This window comes from Danio aesculapii, chromosome 12, assembly GCF_903798145.1.
Source record: "Danio aesculapii chromosome 12, fDanAes4.1, whole genome shotgun sequence".
In the NCBI taxonomy this organism is placed as follows: domain Eukaryota; kingdom Metazoa; phylum Chordata; class Actinopteri; order Cypriniformes; family Danionidae; genus Danio; species Danio aesculapii.
The window spans coordinates 8,823,370-8,841,387 of record NC_079446.1 but is presented as its reverse complement, the minus strand read 5'-3'; the positions used below and the strand labels follow the sequence as shown (position 1 = coordinate 8,841,387).

The window sequence follows — 18,018 nt, the reverse complement described above, 5'->3', positions numbered from 1 at the left end:
TGCTTTTGAAAACACTATTGGTTGGGTTTAGGGAAGGAGGAGGGTGGGTTAGTTGATCGGTCAGTCAGTCAGTCAGTTAGTCAGTCGACAGCGGCCTCTGGTGGATTTACGTGAGAAGAGCTGGTGCGAATAGCACTCGTGAGAGAAATTTGAGATATGAAAAAGCGTACACAGCGGCCTCTGGTGGATTCACGAAAACAAAAACTGCAAAAAAACAACTCCTGGGACGTATTTGGCGCTCTCCAAAAATGTATATAGGTTCAGAATTCAAAATTCAGAATGAGCCTTTGTTGCTCATATTTTACAACAAGATAATTAATAATTAATGACATTTAATAACCTTCTAAGACCACTACCACTGTTTAAGTTATGTTGTTTTGGTACATCTGGACATCTAAAAAGCTCACCTTTGTATTTAACTGAGCGGAGGACACACAACTGTCATAAGCATGCGTATATTCATGCATATGTTGTGAAAAGGTTTTATTTTTCTAATTTATATTATAAACATGAAAACGAAAATAAAATAAAGAAGTTTAAAAAGAAGTAAGTAACGTAAAAGTTTCTAGAACACGTGCTAACCAAAATGGCATTTAACTACAGCAGCTATCATTAGCTACGTTTTCATCAAAGCTACGTGCGCATTTTGTCATACGGCGCACCGGTCAGGTATACATCCGTGCTAAAATATCAAGGTGAAAGTCATCATAGCTTGCGTAGAATAGACTCAGCTCCAAACCCAACTTTGAGAATAGATTAACGCGATATTTTGTTTTATCGCACGATAAGAGTCTATAATAACGGTCCGATAATGGCCCAGCACTAAATGTAATACAAGATAATACAAATACAACGTGCTAACTTTTTTAGATCAAAATGTACATGTGTTGTGAGTGTTTGCAGCTCACTTTCTATTTGTGTTTGCATTGTGAGGATTTGCAACACGGCCACAAACTGTGAGGATTTGCAAACCAACGATTGTGCTTTCTTAATTTGCTGGTGCCTTTTCTATTTGCATATGTTTTCTTACATTGCAGCACATTGAGCTCTCTCTCCGTCATCATAGTAATGCCGGATATTCCTCCTCATTCATGCTCTATTGATTGTTTTATATATCTGGGCATTTCTAAAAAATTATAATAATATTAAAAAGAATGAAATAAAACAACTGATGTCCAATAACTCAACAGGGAGTTGAGTGTAATGTGACATGAATGAGAATGCAATAACTGTAGATCAGAGAGCAAGGTGTGGTTCTGTGCCAAGAGTTCAGTGTCCTGGAACACACACACACACTGACAGAGAGAGAGAGAGAGAGAGAGAGAGATGGACAGACAGAGGGTGTGTCTGCTGCTGCTGCTGCTGCTGCTGCAGTGCTGTAGTCTAGACACACCCTACACACACATGAACACACACACATACACACCAGCACATGCCGTCCAAATCCCAATCCATACACACTCTCTCTCTCACAGCCGACAACACATCTAGAGCAGTTAAAACTGGGGATCGGTTTTCACAAGCTTCACTCTATGTTCATGTTACAGATCGATATACGTTCTCTCTCTTATATACCGTTTAAACATGATATACATTTTGCTAAAAAAACAAACGATACACAACAGTGTTTTCTTTGCTTTATTTCATTGACATACTACAGTTTTTATTAATATTGTCATTTGTTATCAATTTTGGTTTTGGGTCTTTGAATCAATTATTTTTATATGTTTATACACTTTGGATTCATTTTTATTTGAACTGTTTTTTTGTTGTTGTTGTTTAAGCATGTCAAGGTAAACATATGACAAAAGGAATCTTCCTTAGAAACTAGTTTAATTAAAGTAAATTATTTATTTATTTATTTATTTACTTAGATTTTATACATAGTTTTTGCTGTAACATGGTAAAATAATGCATTATTAATAGTATTTTGCTATACAGTTTGTACAAGAATGTGTATTACACAGTATCACAGAATATATATGGTAAACCTTTCTCTTTGTGTAAATCCAGCAATTAAGCAGAAAAAAAAAATTAAATTCCTTTTGGGCAGATTTTGAGTTGTCTTTGGGGAGCATTTTTTTCTTGGATCTGGCAACCCAGCTCAAATAATTCTGAAAAGTCAAATTAAAATATTTTGAACTGCTGCTCATTGGATATTTTCGGACCATTCCAGTAAACCCTAGAGATGGTTGTGCGTGAAAATCTCAGTAGATCAACAGTTTCTGAAATACTCAGACCAGCCCGTCTGGCACCAACAACCATGCCACGTTCAAAGTCACTTAAATCACCTTTCCTTATCATTCTGATGCTCAGTTTGAACTGCAGCCTACATGGCTAAATGCATTGAGTTGCTTCTATGTGATTGGCTGATTAGGAGTTTGCGTTAACGAGCAGTTGGACAAGTGTACCTAATAAATTGGCCGGTCTATATATATATTTTTTTTTCCGCTTTTTTTTTTTTACATCATCCCTGTACTATGCTCTATTTTGGACTATCATGAAGTGATGCTGTACTGATGCAACAACACTCTTCAGCTTTACAAAATTCATCGGAGGCTGTGCTAATAATCCATACAAACAATCTACAAATGTTTAAAAGTGTCAGTTTTTAATTCTGATTCATCATTTATCACTTTATACTCCTTCAGTCTTTGACTTCCTCCAGCAATATCAGTGTCTGGCTTGTGTCTTGATTCTATAGCATGTAGAAAAATCATTGTGTGTGTGTGTAATGCAGGCTCAACCTCTGCAGTGTGTGGGAGTTTCCTTTGAACATCTCTCTCTCTCTCTCTCTCTCTCTCTCTCTCTCTCTCTCTCTCTCTCTCTCTCTCTCTCTCATCACACATGCAGCCTATTCTGGAAAGGCCTCAACAAAACCTGCATCAATCCTGTTTCCTCATTAGAAAGTGGGACAGTGCATAAACTGTATTTTAGATAATACTGATACATTACTGCTAATATTGCAGGCAATATAAAACAGCAACATTGTGAGAATTGCTGTAATTTTAATGCTGTGAAGTTTGTTTGTTTGTTTGTTTTGGCTTTTGGGAATGTATCATTAAATTAGTTTTGCAGTGCTTCCCTATGGGACAGCTTGTGAGCATGCCAAGTGTTCAGACAGAGATTGTTCAGTCAGTGCAAATTTGGTGGATAAAATAGTGGATTTTATTGCATTCAATTAAGGCAGAGACCTTTATCTGAATTAGTTTAGACCATTCATTGCAATGATTCATCTTCAGAATTTAACCAGTGCTTTATTTGAACTTGCATTCATGTGTGTGTATGGTTGCCTTTACATACTTGCATATATGAAACATCACTTAGGAGATATTTGAAAAAATTAATTTTGTCTTGAACTTCTCTTTCTTTTAAAGATATTGGTGCACTGTTTTCAATTTTGGGGAAATAGTAATATGTTACATCTAATCTATTAAATAATATATAATAAAGTATAGGGCGACTCGGTGGCACAGTGGGTAGCACAATCGCCTCACAGCAAAAAGGTCGCTGTTTTGAGCCTCGGCTGGGTCAGTTGGCATTTCTGTGTGGAGTTTACATGTTCTCCCTGTGTTCGCATGGGTCCAAAGACATGTGGTACAGGTGAATTGGGTAGGCTAAATTGTCTGTAGAGTGTGTGTGTGTGTAAATGAATGTTTATGGATGTTTCCCAGTGATTGGTTTCAGCTGGAAGGGCATCCGCTGCATAAAACACATGCTGGATAAGTTGGTGGTTCATTCCGCTGTGGCAACCCAGATTATTAAAGGGACTTAGCTGAAAAGAAAATGTATGAATGAATTATACTGTATATTGCATCTAAAGTCACTAATAAAACTAAATGTGTTATGTTTTTTAAGAGTCAGATTGAGCTAGATTGAGGCTGGAAGGGCATCCGCTGTGTAAAACATATGCTGGAATAGATGGCGCCGGCAGTTCATTCTGCTGTGGCGACATCTGATAAATCAAAGACTGAATTAAAAGCTGAAGGAAAATGAATGAATGAATAAAGATTGACTTAAACATTGTAATATGTTATATGTTATATATATATATGTAATGTGTAATATGTAACTTTTTTTTACCCTACACTGCCTGTTACCCAACCACTGCTAATGCAGTTTTCTCTTACTGTAGGTTTACAGCCATTTTTGATTAAAAAAAAAAATTATAATAATACATTATTTTCTCCTAATAAGCATCGCAGCATGTTTTTTTTTTCCTGATAGTGTGTGAAATGGTTCATTCAAGGATCTGGTATCTCTGAAACCCCGCCTTTTTGCGAGACTTCTCAGCTCTGATTGGTCCTCTGGAGGCCCAGCTTTTGTATTCATCAGCTTCTTAACAGTGTGTGTCAGAAACCAAACATTTCAGAATATCCCGTTATGATATCTGAAACAATGTAACAATTACGTCATTTTTACCACAGGAATTTGAGACATTCTTGTTCGTTGGAAGTGCAGACAAACCTGTCAATCTTTCCATTTTTTCCAGGGATTCTCCTGTATTTCACTTTTCTATTTCATCCCGATAAAGTATTTCTCCAGTGTTTCTCCCGTGTTTTTAATTTTTCTTTGAAAAGTGACTAACATCTACACAGAACCGATGTTCCTACGCATAGTTTCGCCGAACCACTAGGGGGCGCCCCTTGCTCGTAAATGCCAGGAGCTGTTCAACAGAACTATGCTTTCGTTTGTTTAGATTTGAACTCACTTTGGAATGAACATAAAAACAGCTCTTCGCTTAATAAACTATAGTAACTTTGAATGAATGTATATTTAGATTATACAGTGAAGAAAAAATGACTGAGATTTGATAACTTGATTCATTTTCTGTATAGTAAGCCATTCATTTTAATAGGGTAAATCGTTTTTCTAATGTAACGTATGCTAACTTACGTAGTCTATCGTTTGTAATTTATTTTTACCATATAACTGACCGTTACAACTGCTTATTTACTATGAAATCAGCGTCTTCTTGATGTCAACAACACAAACGAGTCTCTTTTAGGCATCAGAAATAGCAGCAGGGTTAGATGGTCAAAATAGACTTGGTTTGTGAACTATGCAACATTTTATTTGGTATTTTATTGAGGTAAAGTTGGTTTTATATTCGCACATTCGTTCAGTGACAACATATGACACGCTCCCATATTATTTATCACGTATGTGACTTGAAAACAACATTAGCAGTATTTAATTGACTGAACAATGTTGTACATAGTCATTGGCTGCTAATATAATTTCCCTATTTACAATTAGCAAAAATACGTTTCTGAAAGTATATTATTAATGAGAAAGTCTGAATGTGAGAATATAGAATCAATTTCAGTCATTTATTTACATACATACAGTAAGTTTGTGCTGGACGTAAGACTGAAATGACTGACAACTCATTTCAGGCAGCTTTTTGAGTATTTCAATAGCTTCCTTTAATTTTTGAAACTTAGCAGAGGTTTTACACACACAAACAGCTATTATAACATGACTATCAGAAGGAGCATAACAGTAACTCCTGCAATAAAGATTCTAGATTCTATTGATTGTGTTTTGGGCTATGGTTATGGTTATTTTCTCCTCCTTGACAATTGAAAGTGTTTACACATGTTATTTGTTGCTTTGAACTCATCAGGGCTTGTGAATAGTAAGATCTCATTGTTATTTTTCTTTCTGTTTCAGACTGACAGTAATGCCAGTTACCTCAGAGCGGCCCGGGCTGGAAACATCGAGAAAGCCCTCGATTATATAAAGTCTGGTGTGGACATCAACATCTGCAACCAGGTAATTTATCTGCCTTTTTATAAAAAAAACCCCAAAAACATTCATATTATTTTAGACACTCACTATAGAAATATTTAAATGTTTGTTTAAAGAATTATTCTTTTATTTAGCAAACATGCGTTCAAATTGACAGTAATGACTTTTGTAATGCATTTATATGCAATTCACATAAATGCAGTTATTAGGAAATATTATTAAATTTTAAATATAAGAATGATTTTAAAGGTAATATTGACTGCAGTTTTGACTGTTGACATCATGTTACAATAGAAAACTGGACCACAAAACCTTATGTTGCATGGGAAATACATGCCAAAAATACATTGTATGAGTCAAAATGGTTGATTTTCCTTTTATGCCAAAGAATCATTAGAATATAAAGATAATGTTTCAGGGAGAACATTCTACCATGAATACAGTTAAACTCAATTTCTGATTAATAATATGCATTGCTATAAACTTAATTTAGACAACTTTAAATATATATATTTCAATATTTTGATGTTTTTAAGCCCTCAGATGACAGATATTTAAATAATTTTACAGTATATCTGACAAAAATTGTCCAATCCTAATAACGAATACATCAATGGAAACATTTTCATTTACATTTAGTCATTTAGCAGATGCTTTTATCCAAAGCGACTTACAAATGAGGACAAGGAAGCAATTTACACAACTATAAGAGCAGCAGTGAATAAGTGCTATAGGCAAGTTTCAGATGTGTAAAGTCTAAGAAGCAAAGCATTAGTAATGTAAATTTTTTTTTTTTTTTTGAGAGAGTACAGTTAGTGGTATAGCCAGAGAGGCAGTTGCAGATTAGGAAGGAAGGAAAATTAGAATATAAAGATAATGTTTCATGGAGATATTTAGTATAGACATCCTACCATCAATACAGTTACTGTAAACTCAATTTCTGATTAATAATATGCATTGCTATAAACTTAATTTACACAACTTTAAAGGTGATTTTCTCTATATTTTTATGTTTTTGAGCCCTCAGATTACAGATATTTAAATAATTTTAGAGTATATCTGCCAAAAATTGTCCAATCCTAATAATGAATATATCAAAAGAAACATTAAAATGTATTGATAATGTTTCATAGAGACATTTAGTATAGACATCCTACCATCAATACAGTTAAACTCAATTTCTGATTAATAATATGCATTGCTATAAACTTAATTTAAACAACTTTAAAGGTGATTTTCTCAATGTTTTGATGTTTTTGAACCCTTAAATTACAGATATTCAAATAGTTGTTCAGTATATCTGCTAAATGTTGTCCAATTCTAATAATAAATACATCAATGGAAAGCTTATTTCAGACAACCAACCCTTAAGACTCAAAATTTTGAGGTTCAGGATCACATTTAAAATTGTAATATTGAACAAAAGAAAAAAATAACAGCCATATTTACCGTATTTCTGTTCAAATAAGCAACCTTTTAGTGACTGTAATGTGTATTCACTGAAAAGATTTTAAACTGTAAGCTGAAAATAAATTTTAAATAAAAATTTTGTGGCACATTTTTTTTATTTCATGCGCAAAATGTTTTTATAGAAAAAATAAATTAAAAAGTAGAGCAGTGGAAACTTATTTTATTTTATTTTATTTGTAAAATTATTTTTTTTGATATTTCGAAAAATTTAAATAGAACAACATTAATACAAAATAAATAATAGAAAATGTAGTGTAGTTGAAAAAGGTCAAAATTAAATGTCAAAGAATTTCAGAGCTTGAAATTGCACCCGTTTTGGTCACAAATGTGCCCTAAATTGTATCTTTGCGACCTCAAAATATATTTGGGAGCATTTGTGTGAGTGCAAAAAATTGTTGTCATGCGACTGGTTTTCACTGCAAAATGTTTACTGCATGCACAGATTTAGCATCTTTGCACCTAAAAACATAAAACACAGCATTTGGGAATAGTTTAAAACAATCATCAGGTCAACTACTTCTACAGTAAACAAATCCCACAATGCTTGCCCCACCTTTAAGCTCTTCTGAATGGCGCGCTGCTCTAAAACTAAACGCGAATGGGTTAGTAATATCAGCTGTCAGTCACTCAGTCAGCGATTTCTGGCTTCAGGTGACGGGGAGCTACAGCCGCGAAAATGTAAAGCGCTGAAGATGAGAGTATGAAAATCACACAATCAAACAGATTTTGTTTTAGAAACCACCTGAAGTTACAAATAATGGCACATCTGATTAGTGACACGCTTCTCGAAGAGTGGATAAGAGTCCTAAAGCCATTAACTGTAAAATCTGTGTGACGAAGTTTTCAGGTAACAGTGTTTGCCACCAAATCTACACATAAGCACGGGAAGTTCTATTTAATTCTTCGTTTATTTGTTAGGATGACTTTAAATGCAATAAATCTGTTAATATAAAACTTGTAGTAACGATGCACATAATTCTTGGTGGGTGCGACAAAATTTTGGATGGTGCGACTACATTTGGTGCTCCTGTTGTTAGGAGCACCAGTGCTACCAAGCAAAAAGGTTAATTTCGAGCCCTGCGTTTAATAACATTTTCTGTTCATGAAATGCCTCATTATTATCATATATAAAAAGTTGGTAATATATTTAACGTGGGCTTTGTCCATTTCTCTTGATGCAGAATGGCTTGAACGCTCTTCATCTGGCTTCTAAAGAAGGCCACGTGGAGGTTGTGACCGAGCTCATCAAACTTGGTGCCACGGTGGATGCTGCAACAAAGGTAAAATCCACAATACCACATCACATACTACAACATGCCACTATAAAGACACCATGTGTGCTGGTCTAGAAATCTAAGCATATGAATTAAAGATGAGAAATGTGTTATTCAGCTGTGCGTGATTTCTTTTGCTGCATCAGCAAGTCTTCAAAGTCAAGGTTGCCTGATGTTCAGAGCTTTTAAGGGGATCTATTATGCAAAAATCACTTTAATAAGAGGTTTAAACACAGTTGCGTGGCAAATGTCTGTGAATATAACCAGCTTCTAATGGTAAAAAATTATTTATTGTATATTTTATAATCACATTTCATAGAAACAGACTTCAGAAACACTTTGATTGACATTCTCCTTTTGTATGTGTCATCAAAGGGGGAAAACCCCGCCCATTAGTGATGATCTCTCCTTCATTAGCATAGGACGTTAGTCTTGTTTTTGAATCTGCCACTATGCTGACACGTAGGCATTAGTAGCTCCGCCCTCTATTGAAAAGAGCACAGTCTCATTTGAATTTAAAGCGACAGTCACCAAAATGGCACAATTAGGATCAAAGCCTAAAAAGGCAGTTTCAAAGGGTTATAAAACATTATTTGAGCGATATTTTGAGCTGAAACTTCACATACACACTCTGGGGTCATTATTTTATATCTTGTAAAAAGAGCATAATAATTGTGCTTTATAAGCGTCTACCTATAGCTGTTCATTAATTTAACAGGAGCATTTCCGTAGCGCTTTAAAAAAAATGCTACTAACATAAAAGTGGATTCTTCAATGTGAATTCTTGATATTTGTGTTCTGTAGTGACAGAAATAGTAAGGAAACATTGATTTTTTGATAAATACAAACATTAGGTCACATTAGGAGTTAATCTGCTCTGTTGTTCTTTCCTTCCAGAAAGGAAACACTGCTTTGCACATAGCATCACTTGCCGGACAGGTGGACGTCGTCAAGGAACTTGTGAATAATGGAGCGAATATCAACTCACAGTCTCAGGTAGAGTCAGAACTTGACATAAGCTTACTGCAGGTGTGTGAGGCAGTCAGTGGATCCAAAGATACTAATTAAACGAATGCACAAAACTGGAACCTTTCATAAAACACGTTCGAATAAAGCAAAGTTTCGATCCAACGAGTAAAATCAAACGAAATCGTTACTTTCTGATAAACTAGTTTCCAAAAAAATTGAATTTTCTGTGGTATGGCAAGTCACTGTGGGTCTTTTTACGATATAAACTCCCATACACACTCATTCACTTAACCACTCATACACTACAGCCAATTTTGTTTACCCAATTTACCTATAGCACATGTTTAGGACTGTGGGGAGAACCGGAGCACCCGGAGGAGACCCACGCCAACACGAGGAGAACATGCAAACTCCACAAAGAAATGCCAACTGACCCAGCCGGGACTCGAACCAGCAACCTTCTTGCTGTGAGGCAACTGTGCTAACCACTGAGCCACCATGCCGCCCACATCCATCTTCTCTAACCAATTTAAGCAAGATTCAAACTGTTGCTCTGGCATGAAAGTACAGTAGTTCATCTGAAAGAGGAAACCATTCATAAAAATCGCGTCATGCTAATACTCACCGCAACATGACATGCACTAGCAGCGCATTGCATTATGATCTTTGAGTGAAGTTTACATTCTCAAGTCCTCAGTGTGTCCTCAGATAGGTCTAATAGGATTTAGAAGTGCTGCTTTAAGTATAACCTACTTATGTCTCCGCTTTGAGGAGAAACAGTTGGGATTTGAGAGCTGGGATGGTCGATGGGCTATAGTAGCGCATTTTTGCCTTGTCACCGAAATGACCCACAGGGAGTCCAAAATTAAACCCACACACAAACACACACACACAGACACACACACACACACACACACACACGTGTATGAGAGACAAGAGGCAGCCTGTGTTTTATCTCACGAACTTATCACAAGTGCAGCCTGGTTCTGCTTTCTCACACCGCAGTGCTTAAAATAGGGACACTTGAATGAACTAGGAGGCTGATTGGAAAAGTTTTTAAAAGAGGTTTGTTGGATCAGTGTATTTTCACAAGGGTATTCTTTTTGCATTGTATTGTCTAAAAAAACCTATATAAAATACACCCTCGATTTATCAGCATTAGCTAGCTAGTCAACTTTATCGCTGACTCATTTTGGCTATGGTACACACAGTATATCTGGTGATAGGAATAAAATACTAGTAGTACTAGCTTAATTTAGAACACATTTTAACACGTTACAAGCCATTTTACAGACTTCTGCAAATTTTTCAATGTGAGAAATGTTCGCAGATTCTCTTTGGGACTGCTAATAACTATTAATAACTATAGGTTGTGATCTAAAGGCCTGACACCATGAAATAATAATAATAATAATAATAAAAACAAGAAAGAACTGATGGCCTGACCCGAAAGTGCAAAAAATGGTGGTATTGAAGATGAAATTGTTGAAGATAATGTCCTGTACAAAGTAAATATACAGCGTCCCAGTTCCAACAATATACAGTATGTACAAATAAATAACCAAAAAATAAAAGTCTAAGTAAAATTTTTGTAATAATAATTTACATTTATATAGCGCATTTCAGGACACTCAAAGCGCTTTACACATTTTTGGGGGGAATCTCCTCCACCAGTAGTGTGTAGCATCCACCTGGATGATGTGACTGGAGTCATATTGCGCCAGACCACACACTACTCACCAGCTGATTGGTGAAGAGTAGACAGAGTGATGAAGCCAATTATGATATGGGGATGGTTAGGAGGCCATGATGGACAGAGGCCAGTGGGCAAGTTTGTCCAGGATGCTGGGGTTAAACACCTACTCTTTTTTTGAAGGAAATCCTGTGATTTTTAACAACCACAGAGAGCCGGGACCTTGGTTTAATGTCTCATCTAAAAGTCCCTTTCACTATATTGGGGCATTAGGACCCACACAGACCACAGGTTTAGCGCTCCCTGCTGGTCTCACTAACACCACTTCCGGCAGCAACCTAGATTTCCCATGTGGTCTCCCATCCAGGACCTGACTGCTTAGCTTCAGTGGGTGACCATGTGAGAGTTGCAGAAACCTAGCTACTGGCTAATTGTTTTGCAAATTGTTTTTTTTCTAACATTAAAATGATTCACCCCACTCTTAAAATTCTGTCATCATTTGCTCACTCTTTTGGTCTCACAAACCAGTTTTGACTATCTTTCTTCTGTTGAACAACAAATTTGGAAAAATTGTGAAAACTGGTAACCGTTGACTTCCATAGTGTTTGTTTTTTCTACTATGGAAGTCAGTGGTTGTTAGTTTCTAACATGCTTCAAAATATCGTTGTTTGTGTTCAACAGAAAAAGGAAACCCATAAAGGTTTGGAACCACTTGTATGTTGTTAATAATATGGACAAACTCATATTCAATTCAATTTTAATGACACTTTTTAACCCAGTGGTTAGATTTGTCCATATTTGACCCAATCCATCAGGCACACAACATCATAAGACTTTAATATTACCTTAGATTTAAGTTGTGATATCAGGTGACCAAAATTCAATGGCTAGCCAGTGTCTAAAGACAATGTTATTTTGACGTTGACTAATGACTTTAAATGATGGTGATATTTGGTTGATTTTAGATTGTGTTGTAAAGTGACCAAAATCCAACATCGAGCCATCTTAAACCAACGTCATATTGACGTCAAATACTGAGATTTATTTATCAGGTATGGCAACCAAAATCCAATGTTTGATAGATGTCATAGAGGTAACGTCCACACAACGTCAATCTGTAGCATAATTAGACGTTGATATTTGGTTGTATTTAGGTTGCGTTGACCAAAATCCAATGTCTGTCCAACGTTGGGCACTGACGTCGGTCTTACGTCGGGATCGGAAGTCAAGCTGATTTTTATTTGCACCCAAAATGCAATGTCCTGTTGACGTCCTGTGGCTGCTGGGAATGTTGGATTGCAACAACCCATTTTTTGTGGAGTGTAGAACTCAAGGAAGATTCCATACTTATAAAAAATGAAGTGAGTAAAGAAAATCCATAACTTCTATTAGTTATATGATATATTTGTGTATGCTACCTCAGATGAATAAGTTAGTCACTTTGGTCACACTTTATTTTAATGTACAATTCTCACTTTTTACAAACCATCAACTATCACTTTTACCTCAATAAACTCCTAATGTGGTGCTTATTATTAGTTATTTAGGTATAGTTAAGTTTATATATTAGGTATGTAGAATAAAATCATGCAGAATATGTGCTTTATAAGTACAAATCAACAGCCAACATCTTAATAATAGGCAGGTGGTAAACCATTAGATTAGGTGAGACATGACTCCTAAACTTAAGGGGCCATGAAAACCTCCTCTTTTGGTTCAAGCGCTTTTAGTTCAAGCGCTATGGGAAGAAGGAGGAGTGGGCGTAGCCGGCAGAGCAGGGGAAAACAAAGGGAGCGAACAACTGTTGTCAGTTGGGTCACAAAATGAGACGCAAACCGTGAGGGGATGCATCATTTTATAGTTTACAAAGTTAAAATGCAAAGAAATAAACAGTAATTTAATGCCCAGCTACATATGTTAATCGTAATTGTATATACACATAACCAGAATTTGTTATATAATTTTAAAGATAACCATGTAAACACTATAAATGAGGAGGACTTCTCTCCTAGTCAATCCCTGGGTCTAAATGAAGACACAATGGATAGCAGTGCAGCAGGTCTTTTGCCCTGTCTATTCCAACCATTAGCCCTGCCAGTAATCTGGAGGATTTTAAACGTGCGAACACAGCAGCACGGATATAGATGATGTGTCTGAATGGTAACCAACTCAACTAATAAAAGACAAAGTCCACCATTCTCCAATTCTCAAACAGCTCCCCCAACAAAAATGCTTGCTGCAAACCAACAGCTTTGCTGTATCGGCCCTGACAGCACCATAGGGAAACACATGCAACAAACCCCGTGAATCATGGAATCAAACACATAATGTTACGACCCTTCATGAACGGCTAAAGACTGCTTGCCGTACACAGATGCAATCTCACCCAGTCATTGGGTCTCACAGCTTGGCAGGTCTGCTTTGCCGTTGGAAGCACGTGCTCTCATTGATAATAAGAAGTAGAGTCTTCTCATTAGATAAGAAAACTCATCTATGAATAATAATGAGAAACCGATGTGTCATCACTCCATTAGCAGATTCGTGCTACGTCACCAAATTTAATCCCACCCCAAATTATTTTAAACGGAAGATGAAATTAGCTGACAAAAGCTCAAAATTATCCAGTTTCCCCCACAATTAAAGCTGACAGTAACGCTGTCTTAATTAATGCTCAACACACTGTTAAAATAAAAAAAATACTCAAGGGTGTCTTGAACCTTTAAGTATTACCAGGACTTTTTTTTAACACTTACAAAATCTCACTGAATCCACAATAATAATAATAATAATAATAATAATAATAATAATAAATTACATTCAAACACAAGGGGTTTTCCAATTCTTCCAATAATCTTGTTTGACAGATCATCACTGCGATACGATCCTGCAGATGAGGCAGTGTTGCGATCAAATTAACATTCGAGTCATGGGATGCCTGTGTGTGTGCTGTACTGCATGTTTGCTCAATACATTGAAAGAGCATGTGAATGAAATACATGAAAGCCTAAGCATTGTTTTTGTTTCTGCTACAGAATGGCTTCACGCCGCTCTACATGGCTGCCCAGGAAAACCACCTGGACGTCGTCAAATTCCTCCTGGATAATGGATCCAGTCAGAGCATCGCCACAGAGGTGAGCAGAACCTTCTGTTCCCATCCATTCATCACTTCCCTCGCCGCAACAGCCCTCTGAATCATCATCACACCTCTAGCTATGATAGGCACAAACTCAGAATACCCAGTCACCTTGCTGTGCTTTTCAAGGCAGCGGGCAGACACTAGTTGCGCAGTGAGGTTATTGAATGCCTGGTGTGTGTGTGTGTGTGTGCATGACAGAGCAGGGTGCCAGACGTCACTGTCCTTGAGAATGTACCGAGCCCTTGTGTCTCTTAGATGGTGATTATGCACCAGAGAATACTTTCATATTTCGAGAGCTGTTTGCATGTTAATGATCCATGTTGGTGAGAATCAAGGTCTATTTGAAATTCAGATTCAAACTATAAAAAGGTGCATTTCAGCATTTTGAAGTCAGCATGCTTATCATTTTAATGTTCTCGCATTTAACATTCTGGGATTTGTTTGATATCAGAGCGTATTTCAAATAAATGCAGTGTTATTATGAATTTTTTCGTGATAAAAAAGACTGCTGTAAAAACATAATTTTAAAAAGAAATAATATTAAAATAATTGTATTAATTATTAATTAGTTGTGATTAATTATTAATAATTGTAATCTCACTATATTTTTTTTTACTATTTTTAGCATTTTAAAGGCTTATTTGACAATAACAGGTAACATTTTCAGGATGCCTGGTGATGCATCTTATATTTTCTCAGTGTTTGATTTTTTTTCTATTATTATATTAATATATATATTTTTTGTTTAGGTGTTTGTTCATTTATTCAAGTTCTAGTTCAATTTATTTATATAGCACGTTTCCAACTGCCCAAGACTGCACAAAGTGCTTTACAGAGGAAAAACAAATAAATGATATGAGTGTAAAAACAGTAACAGCGATAGGCACGTAATAGGAAAGAAACATAGAGAGTATAACCATAAATTTTTTTTTAATAAAATAGAGATTTTGCCTAATTAAAAGAAGCTACCACAGTTGACCACACTAAACAAGATTCTTGTTTAAACTATATTCTGCTGAACCTGAAATAAGATATTTGGAGGAAAGCTGGAAATCATTGACAAACAAATCCTATAGAAATCACAGGATTGTGACGCGAAGAGTGGGTCAAGGATTTCAGAATTTTCAGTTTTGAGTGAACTATTCTAAAGTACATTTAAGACAAGTCATTTCACTCTGCGGCCATCTTTGAAATGCCTCTCGAGCAGTATGCTCGGACATTCTCTCTGAATGGGGAATTATCAAATTCTCTGTTTGTCAAGCTTATGATTACATTACATATTTGGAATCACCAATAAAATTTAACAACTGTCTCATAAGTGTAGTTTCTAAACGTCCGAATCAAACAAAATCAGCATATTTTCAGGTGTCCCAAGCTAATGCGCATGCACACTTGAAATAAACGAGATCACGACACCAACCTCATTTATAGCCGTGTTATACATTATTCTCTGAATAATGCTTTGTCAGATCACACTGGTCTTCTGAAGTAATCCTCAACTTGGTCCTCCAGAAATGGCAGCGACTCTTTGTTTACAAGCTTGTATGAGTAGTTGCTGCTGTTAGTGATTCGTTTGACAGGACAGACTGCATTTGTTGACCATTAAATTGTCGTAAAAGCACACATGTCTGGGCCGAGCTTTTCCTCCGGAGAAACGTCAGTCTATAACGATTGATGATTGGCTTCTGTACTAGTAGGCGGGGCTTCATTCGCCATATTCACCGTTACAATACGACTGACATGTCTTGTGTATCTGTAGTCTTTGACTATTCCTTTAAGATGCATTTTGGTCAATGACATTGTAAGTACATAAGGGAGTACACTTTCCCATTTACACTTGACATTTAAATGTGTTTCTTTTGCTCTGTAGACTGCTTAAAGTTTTCCATTGCTTCTGACTATTCAAGGATTCTTGTGTTGTGTGTTTGTAGGATGGTTTTACCCCACTGGCCGTAGCTCTCCAGCAGGGTCATGATCAGGTGGTGTCTCTGCTCCTGGAGAACGACACCAAGGGGAAGGTGCGATTACCTGCCCTGCATATCGCTGCCCGTAAGGATGACACCAAAGCAGCGGCGCTACTCCTGCAGAACGACCACAATGCAGATATTGAATCCAAGGTACCTCCATCAATAAACAGTCAAGCCTTTCTGCGAGTTTACTTTTAGAACTTGATGGTGCTTATTATTCTGATTACTGTATTTTGCTATGATTGCAATGTAAAATTATATACATCTAAAACAAGACTTTGTGGTGGCTAAAGTAATTCAATGGTGCACAACGGGAGATTCTCATTGTAAATTTACTTTCCACTGAATGATAAGGCACGGTTCGGTTTGATACGTTTCACTTTTGGGGGCTTTTCCACTGCGTTCCATGCTTAGTACCTAGTATTTTTCTTAGTACCACCTCTGGTGAGATTCAAAGTTAGCTGTACCATTAACAAAACATGTTGTTTACATACTGCGAATCACTGATTGGTTCATGAGAATCAGTGGCATTGGATTTGCGACACAAGAAACAAAACCTGCTATATTTAAATCAACATAGACTCATTCTGAAAACGTAGTTCTGGAGATTGCGGATTATGTAGCCAGAGGAACGTATGGCTGCATTTTGTCTTTAAAATGAACGCTACGGGGCGGTTTGATGCCGTTCCATTTCGCGCTGCTTGCTGACCGATTATCTCCGTATGGACGGCTTTTCCACTGTAACTTGTTGGTCCAGTGGCTCACCGTGTACGCCGGAGGATTTAAGATGCAAAACGAAGTTGACCGTGACGACGGGGTTGGAGTCCGCCGAAGAACGGTTCCAGAAAGCAGGTAAGATAAAAACAAAAGCCAAAAAAATAAAAAAACAAGTAAATGTGTTAAAATCTGAAAACGTGGTAAAATCATGCTGCCACGAGGGGTTGCTTTTGGGTTTAAGGAAGTGGGTGGGCGATGGTCATTCGGTGCTTTTGAAGGAGGAGGGTTGGGGGATCAGCCGGTTGGTCATTCAGTCAGTGAACAGCGGCCCACGGCAGATTCGTGGAAAAAAAGCTACATAATAAGAATGAGTCCGAGTTGATTTAAATGATTTAAATAGTCAGCTTCAGCCACTGCTGTATTGTTGGTTTCCACAACTACACTGTTTTTATACCACCGCAAGAAAAAGACTCCTGAAATGGCTGCATTGTGGTCAGTAGAAGAGGTCCAGGTGTTCCTCTCAATGGTAGCAGAGGATTGGATCCAGCGAGAGTTTGATATGACAACCTGGATTGAAAAAAGTTTCTCAGGATGTCACGGTAGCATAGGCGGCGCACCTATAGCTACAATCCCACCCATTTTTAGCAGTACTTAACCGCAGTGGAAATGCAAACCATGCCAAGCAAAACCAAAATTCCGAACCGTACTATATGGTGCAGTGGAAACTCAAGTGTCATCCTTAAAGAAAGCCAGTCCAAAAAGTAGACAAACAGTAGGTGCACCATCCAGTTAAATCCTTGTGGTGTCGTGTGATGTGTGGTTTGTCGCTCTCCCTTACCATGTAGCCACCGTACAGCTTGGTGCTCCCATTGTGACTTTGTGAACACTAATCAGACCATTCTCTCTCCTCCCGCTCTGGTGGTCCCTCTAGATGATGGTGAATAGAACGACAGAGGTATACATGTACAAACTCTACACACTTCACAAAGTGCCCACATCATGCTGCTGCTGTGGCTGCCGCCCCATCCCCTCCTGTCC

General features: G+C 37.0%; 1 protein-coding gene across 18 annotated transcripts in view; it reads left to right on the top strand.

Moving 5' to 3' along the window:
• Window positions 1-18,018, top strand: part of ank3b (ankyrin 3b) — a 303,338-nt gene that overhangs the window by 153,496 nt on the left and 131,824 nt on the right. For 12 of the 18 annotated variants that reach the window (XM_056470181.1, XM_056470174.1, XM_056470176.1 and 9 more), the window contains exons 2-7: window positions 5,677-5,778; window positions 8,406-8,504; window positions 9,396-9,494; window positions 14,193-14,291; window positions 16,228-16,413; window positions 17,912-17,935. In XM_056470181.1, the coding sequence (XP_056326156.1) occupies window positions 5,677-5,778; window positions 8,406-8,504; window positions 9,396-9,494; window positions 14,193-14,291; window positions 16,228-16,413; window positions 17,912-17,935 (609 nt within the window). The remainder of the gene's footprint in view (window positions 1-5,676; window positions 5,779-8,405; window positions 8,505-9,395; window positions 9,495-14,192; window positions 14,292-16,227; window positions 16,414-17,911; window positions 17,936-18,018) is intronic. The other 6 variants (XM_056470182.1, XM_056470171.1, XM_056470186.1 and 3 more) reach the window with 1 other exon arrangement.